This window comes from Musa acuminata, chromosome BXJ3-8 (genome assembly GCF_036884655.1).
Source record: "Musa acuminata AAA Group cultivar baxijiao chromosome BXJ3-8, Cavendish_Baxijiao_AAA, whole genome shotgun sequence".
Taxonomy (NCBI): Eukaryota; Viridiplantae; Streptophyta; class Magnoliopsida; order Zingiberales; family Musaceae; genus Musa; species Musa acuminata.
The window spans coordinates 16,812,971-16,820,964 of NC_088356.1; the positions used below are offsets into that span (position 1 = coordinate 16,812,971).

Below are 7,994 nucleotides of genomic sequence, written 5' to 3' on the forward strand. Positions count from 1 at the left end.
CAGGCGGTGCCACCTCCTGGCTGGGGAGGTTGCACCGCCCAGTCTCGCTGGGAGGCTTAGCCTAGGCGGTGCCACCTCCTGGCTGGGGCGGTGCCACCTCTTTCACTATTTCAGCTCACTTGGTTTGGCTCCAAACTTGGCCTAAACCAGTCCGAACTTGGGCCTAATTGGCCTCTACTTGGGTTATAGGATTAACACCTAATCCTAACCCTAATTAATGTGCTAACTATGATTTTAAAGACATTTTCTAAGCTATTACAAAGTCCGCAAGTCAAGACTTCTTCTGGCGAGCTTCCGGCAAACTTCCGGCGGTCTTCCGATGAACTCTCGGAAACCATTCTGCGGACTCCCGGCAAGCTCCTAGACTTCACGATTTGTTCTTAGCGAGTTCCAACGAGCTTCTTCGGCAAGCTCCGATCTTTCTCGGCGAGCTCCACGAACTCCCAACGAACCTTCCGGCGAGCTTCCGAAAAACCCTTCGGCAAGCTCCCAACTCATTCTCGGCTAGTTCCGGTAGCATTCCCGACGAACCTTCGGACTTCCGTCGAACTCTCGAACTCGCAACAAATCCTTCGCACTTGACTCCGACACTTTGTTTCGCTTTATGTCTTCATCGTTATCATAGTTAATCCTGCACAATTAAAACAAAACTTCGATCGAGACAATTAATCCTAAGCAATTAACCAAGTTGTCCGGCATGTCATTGGTCCCTCGACGCTTCGTCTGATTCTTCGGCGCATCGTCCTCTCCTGCGGCCTATTGCCCAATCGGCCAGTTGACTCCGCAACTCCGATATCCTTGGCACAATAACCGCTCTTCTTGGCCCGATGCCCGAGTCCACGGCCCGAAGCCTTCTGTCGATACGTCGACCGATCCACCGGCCCGACGTCCAATCTTCTGACATGTTCCTCCGGTACAACATGATGTTCCTGCTTTAATTGTCTCATCCTGATCAAAGCATCCTGCGTCACTCAAAACGCATATTAAATCATAAACATATATCAAGTAGTTTCATCATCAAAATACGAGATTCAACAATCTCCCCCTTTTTGATGATGACAACCACTTGATGACGGAGTTAAACTTAACTCCCGGAGTTTAAACAAACTCCCCCTATCAATATGCCATATTGATAGAACATTGAATTCAAACTGAATTCAAGTCATTACAATATTCATCATGAATACTTGCAACACGTCAACATGAACATATGCATAAACTTATGCATAACATGTCATGTCATCAACATACTTTCATCAACATACTTCTCCCCCTTTGTCATCAACAAAAAGGAGAAGTATCACATATCATACTTCCTCCGGCACAACATGATTTTTCCTGCTTTAATTGTCTCATCCTGATCGGAACATCCTGCGTCACTCAAAACGCAGATTAAAACATAAACACATATCAAGTGGTTTCATCATCAAAATACGAGATTCAATAGATCACCGCTAGAGAGGAGGACGCTTGACCTCCTTCACCCTCTCCTAAGGATCTGCAAGGAAATAGGGATATACAATCTCCTAGGTAACATAATCTACTCTATACGTAGTTTTAAGTTTTGTGGATTTTGCGCACCAATCTTCGCACGATGACGAACATCTCTTTGGGAATCGGAGATTTTGTTTTCTTGTTCTTCCGCTGTGCATCTGATGTCGCCCCCCAAGATTTCCCAACACATAGCACTTCTTGTCATCTTATTATTCACTAAAGTGAAGCTTCTAGTAACTCCCGATCATACCTCTATATGATCAAGTCTCTCATAGGACTTCTCCTATGTGTGTTGCATTGCCTCAAATTTTTTACCATAATCTATTATACCATGCTATATTTTGATAACATCTCTATTGTATTCTGATCTTTGTGAGATAAACTCGGACTGTGATCTCTTCATGTGTGGCCTCTACTTGTTGCACATCACAAGGCCTCTACCACCTCTAATTGTGTTTTCTCCTTTAATAATCAACTTTTGTCTACCCATTCTTGAGTCATACCTAGACAAAATATAGTTCTAGGATAGTCTATCACCTAGCAGCCCTCAAAGTCCACTGATTTTACTAAAATTAGTGTGTCATTATTTAAATCTTGGGCCCCTCCCCCTAGTATAATCTTTGTTGCACTCTACTTCTTTTCACGTCAACTTAAATAGTAGCACTATAACTCTTTAAGAGTACCCATATTCGTATCCTCTTGCCTCATGCCAAGGCCTTCCGACCCCAACTTCACCTCTGTAAGTTGAGTCGCCTTAGTCCCTTCGTCAAATGCTTTATCGTGATAAGATACATGTGTCTTGAAGCACCCTTTAATTTTAACACCATGTAAGATGAGTCTGTTTCATTATAACAAGGGACACATGGAATGCCATGATCTCGCTCTTACTTTTACAAGAGTTCATATCCTTGATCTCCATCTAAGGAAAGCTTTATGTCGTCGCTCCATATTTTGTCTTCTATGTCGACTCCCTTCATATGGCTTTGGTATTTTACCAAATTCTACCTAAGTTGCTTCACTCAATTTGAATTAAGCTTATGGTGGCCCTTGTACCAACCACTCTACGGGTCAAATCTCCATTGAAGTAACTTTTCTCTTTATATGGAAGCTTTGGAGATCATCATCCCCTTGGATTGCTCTATATTATTAAATAATTTATATATTAATTCCATCACTACGAGCATACTTACTAGATTGTGATTCTTCACTAGTATAACCTCTATTAGTCTCTCAAAACTTAGGAATATACTCAATTTACTATACACTTCAGCCTCCAATAGATATATCATTCTCATGTCACAACACAAATTTAAACTTCCATAGTTTTAATAATTGAGATGGTGACGAATAGTCCACTGTATTATTCTTTACACCCGCATTGGAATTGTTGCAGAGGAAATCACGAGGGGATCGAAAGAAACATCAAAAGCTGATTGTGATCGATCAATAAATATTTTTTCTTTTTTTTGCGTTGTACCTGCAATCAGATTCCGTCACACAAACATGTCGAGATGTGATTTGCTAAGGTATGGGCTTCCCAAGTTACATCACTCCTCTATAGCTAGCATTTGATATTGGGATTTTGGAGCACTCAAATCCTGTAAGTACCATATTCCCTTTAGTTTTCTGATGGTTTTAGCTTTAATCTCCCTGTTGACGTTATACATAAAGAAGTAATTGAGAAGATTACTAAAAGTAGACAAGGTTTTATCACTGAAAATAATGGAAATCTTCGTTATTTGGTTTCTCCTTTGTGCATATGTAAGCGAAGACATTGCTGGTAAGTATTTGAGATAAGGTTTATATGATTCATTCATATGCTTTAATCTCAAGGTTCAATTGTTTTGGATTGACAGAATGTCACTTCTGTAAATCTTGTGAAAGAGAAACTTTAGTTAATAACGGTTTCCGTGGAATTTTTAGTCTAAGGTCCTTTTGTGGAGTTTATTGTTAGTCTGAAGGAAGGTCCTTTTATGAAGTTTCTGGGTTGCGTAAAAACTCAAGTGGTGCTTTTAGACTTGTCTGAGGTTGGAGCTGGCTGTGTCATAAGAAATCACATGAATCACACTCGTCATAGGTGTTTCTTCATGAGACTTGCTGCTTGTGAGCTGGATGATTTGCCTAAAATTTAGATGACCAATACCATAAAAATCTAAGTAGTTAGGTTATCAACTTATGTAGGATGAGCTAAAATTGTTTTCCCACATGAAAATTTGTGATTAAATGAATTGATTACAAAGTTAACTAAAATGAGGTAAAAACCACTTATAAATATTAATTGCTTGCTGTTGAGGGAGCACCTCAATCTTACTGTCATCATTTTAACTCCCACCACCAGGCAAACCACTGCTTATTTTTTCAAACCCTCATCCCCATTTATCCCTGTATAAATTGCAAGCTCAATGATGTTATTACCCTCCTGACTGCTGATTAGATTGCAATCTGATGCTTTGTTGTTCTCAAATGAAAACTTCCCGATCAGAATGGATTGTGCAAGCATAAAGAAACTCATGTGTCATAATAGGCTGATAGATCACCAATAATCTCCACATGAACATCTGCCATCTTTGAAATGGTGAAACCTTTTGATATCCCTTAGGATGATCACTTTGTTGCACAGTTTGCTTGCAAACTTCATCAACAAATGGCAATCTCCACAAACTCTACGGTTCTTGACAATCCTAATGTCAGCTCCAATGGGAGTACTCAAAAGACCCAAGGCAAGTGCCAACTTCTCACTATGGCATCCTAATGACTCCTCCTTGTCCTCATCCTCAATGTTATGAAGAACCCAATCTGTATCAGGCTCATAACCCTGCTCTTTAGCTCTGGTTGCTACTTCCTCTAACTTTCCATATATTTCTTTAGATCGTGGATGAGATCGATCACCCGCAACAAAACGATGTCCACCTCCCTCCACCTCAATGTAACTCCATCCAGGTAACCTCTCGATACCACTGTCTTTCATGACAGTCCTTACTTTCTCAGCATCATCATCCCATCTACCTGCTCCAGAATACATGTTTGAAAGGAAAATAAAGGTACCCTGATGCTTTGGTCTGAAATTGAGAAGCTTTTCTGCTGCTACTTCGGCCAATTCAACATTCTTATTAGCACGGCAGGCATTGAAGAATGCACCCCAGAGAACAAAGTCTGGTTCCATCGGCATGGCTTTCATAAGCGACATGGCATCGTTCAACCGTCCTGCTCTTCCAAACAAGTCCACCATGCAGGTGTAATGCTTAATGGTGGGCTCGATCTTGTACTCGAATCTCATGCTGTCAAATATCTGGAGCCCTCGTTCAACCTTCCCAGAGTGAGAGCATGCCATTAGCATGGCCAGAAATACTGCTTCATCTGGTTCAATGCATTCACATTTCATTTCCTCAAAGCATCGGAGAGCTTTTGCCCAATGGCCATGGATTGCCCATCCCAAAATCATCGACGTCCAGGTAAGAAGGTCCCTCCTATCCATAACATCAAACACCTGGGCTGCAAGTTCAATCTTCCCGCATTTGGAATACATAGCCACGAGTGCTGTGCCAATAACACCATTTTCCCTGAACCCACTCTTCAAAGCAAAATCATGAATCCTAATTCCCCTCTCCAAAGCCCCCATCCTCGCGCAAGCTGAGAGGGCAGATGAAATCGTGAATTCGTTGGGCTGCACGCCTGAATCCAACATCTTCTCAAAGAAACCCAATCCCTGCTCATATTCATCGAGTCTCAAGAAACCTGCCACCATCGTCGTCCATGAGACCACATTCTTCTGTGTCATCTGATGAAAAAGCTCAACGGCAGACTGTGCATCACCTTGCCTCATGTATCCCTGAATCAGACTATTCCAAGAAGCCACGCTCCTTACTGGCATCGACTCGAAGAGCCTCCTTGCAACCTCTAAATCACCAGACAAGCAGCACCCGTTGATCGAGACGTTCCAAAGGAGCACGCTCGATGCCTTGTGCCACCCAGGCGTGTCGTCGAACACCATAAGAGCACATTCCGCCAATCCGAGCTTAACATACATGTCGACGATGGAGGTCCGGACGAAGAGGTCAAGGTCGAGGCCGGACTTGGCGGCGGCGGCATGGAGACAGGCGGCGTGGCGAGGGGAAGGGAGCGCTGCAGCTGACTTGAGGGCGAAAGGGAAGGCGAGGCGGCTGGGCCGGAGGCCGGAGCGGGTGATGAGGACGAAGTGGGACAGGGCAGCGGAGAAGAGGGAGCAACTGGCAAGGGCGCGGACGAGGGCGTCGAAGACGGGAGGGGACGGGGGGGAGTGGCGGAAGAGGGCGAGCGCGTACGGAACTGCTCGGAGGTGCGGGGAGCAGGCGGCGGACACGAGCTGGGCGGCGAGGCGGGCCGTGAGGGGGAGCCGGAGACGGAGGACGCGGCCGTGGACTTGCTTGAGCTGGAAAGCGGATTTGGAGGAGTGAATGATGGAGATGAGGTGGTATTCAGTTCTGGCCGGCGACGGAGAGGGAGATGGAGGCGAGAGTTTTGGCATTGAGAGGCGGGACTTGGCGATGGGCCGGGAAGCCATTACAGTGACCGGAGTAGGTGGTAGGGCAGAGATGGCAGAAGGATTAGACGACGCGTCCATGTTGCCGGCGGCAGGTGCCCCGGCAAGGCAAAGGGTGGGGCGTCGCAATGTTGGTGGGTCAGGGCGGTTCAAATTTGTCGATCTGAGACCGAGGAAAGAGATACCGTTTATTATGTGGGTGTTGGATTTCAATGGGATTAAAAGCCACATTACAAAGGTTGACCTCCAAGAAATAGTTTGACCACTTTTGATGCATTATGACCGCAACCAAATTAGTACCATTAAGCTTAATTGAATCACCCGTCAAAATTTGAAGAACTATGTGCACTCTTGCTAATGATGAATAAACTTGTGGGTCAGATCATTAAGTTCATGAAAGTATTACTTGTTTATTATCATTATTGTTAAGGAAAACTTAGTTTCCGATTTTTACTCGCTCATTTTCGAAGTTCTACCCTAAAATATCATTCACATAAAAAGGAAAGGAATCTCAAAACAATAAACATTGAATTTCGACTCTTAAACTAAATACTAGTAAATTATTTATAGAGTTGATGGTGTTGGTGTTAAGATCGAGAGCACTAAGAGGGGGGGGGGGGGGGGGGGGTGAATTAGTGCAGCGGAAAACTTTCTGCGATTAAAATCGAAAGCTGCGTTCAAACGATAAAAATAACTTTTGTATGAAAGTTGATACTAAGCAAGGTTAAAGTCAATCTATGCAGGCTGTTTGCAACTATGATGAAAACCAGAATATCGGCGCAAACTGAAATCCGACGTTCGTACGAAGAAACTGATTTACGTCTAAATGCTGATTCGTAAATCACTTGATTAGATAAGACGCAGTTTAAGCAGGAGTATAAAGGCAGTGTGCAGTTATGGTAAAGCTCAAAACGTAAACGTAATCTGCAATATGATGATCATACAAAGAAGCAGATTTACGTCTAAATGCAGATTTACGTCTAAACGCAGATTTACGTCTAAATGCAGATTTACGTCTGAACCTTGAAACTCGTTCGTAAAATCGCAGAGGGCAGTAAGCTATTGAGAAGTTTGCAGTGAAGGTAAAATGCTCAAAGGAAATGCAAACCGAGATTTAGAGTGGTTCGGTCAATCTTGACCTACTCCACTTTTGGCTTCCTCCACCGACGAGGTCACCGACGTCAACTAGAGGCCTTCCTTCAATAGGCGAAGGCCAACCACCCTCTTACAGATTCACTCCTTTTGACGGGCTTAGGAGACAACCCTTACAGCAGTTTTCTCTCCTCTCTTTACAACTCAAACTTTGAAGAACAGAAAGAGGAGAACTAGCAGTTTTGAGCTCTAAGAACCACAGAAAGACAGCAAGATTTCGAGTGTGTGTTCTGTGCTTTCAGTGTTGAATGGGTGGGGTATTTATAGGCCCCAACCCAGTTCAAATTTAGAGCTCAAATCTGTCAATTCCCGAAATTCTGGGATCAGGCGGTTGCACCTCCTGACTAGGGCGGTTGCACCGCTTGGCAGAGCTCGAAGACTGAGCCTCTGGGCAGTGCCACCTCTGTCAGGGGCGGTTGCACCTCTCTGCTAGAGCTCGAAGACCAAGCTCAGGTGGTTGCACCGCCTGACTGGGGAGGTTGCACCGCTTGGTAGAGCTCGAAACTTGAGCTCTGGCGGTGCTACCTCTTGACAGAAGAGGTTGCACCGCCCAGTCTCGCTCGGAGACTGAGCCCGGGGCGGTGCCACCTCTTGGCTGGGACGGTTGCACCGCCCAGTCTCGCTGGGAGACATAGCCTAGGCGGTGCTACCTCCTGGCTTGGGCCGTTTCACCTCCCACAGCAATCAGGGTCCGAATGGGTTAATCCATTCGGCCCAATTTGATTCTTTCAAGGGCCCAATTGCCCCAAGATTAAGCTAATGGGATCACCTCCCATTTCTAATTTAATCAATGTGCTAACTACGATTTTTTCCTAAGACATATTCTGCA

The 7,994-nt window shown here is 44.5% G+C and overlaps 1 protein-coding gene across 1 annotated transcript; it reads right to left on the reverse strand.

The window, feature by feature from the left end:
* Positions 1–3,639: 3,639 nt before the first annotated feature.
* On the reverse strand, positions 3,640–6,186 carry LOC135645287 (pentatricopeptide repeat-containing protein At1g04840-like). The gene has a single exon (XM_065163530.1). The coding sequence runs from the start codon at positions 6,092–6,094 to the stop codon at positions 4,028–4,030; it is 2,067 nt and encodes a 688-aa protein (XP_065019602.1). The 5' UTR covers positions 6,095–6,186; the 3' UTR covers positions 3,640–4,027.
* Between the last annotated feature and the right edge of the window lie 1,808 nt (positions 6,187–7,994).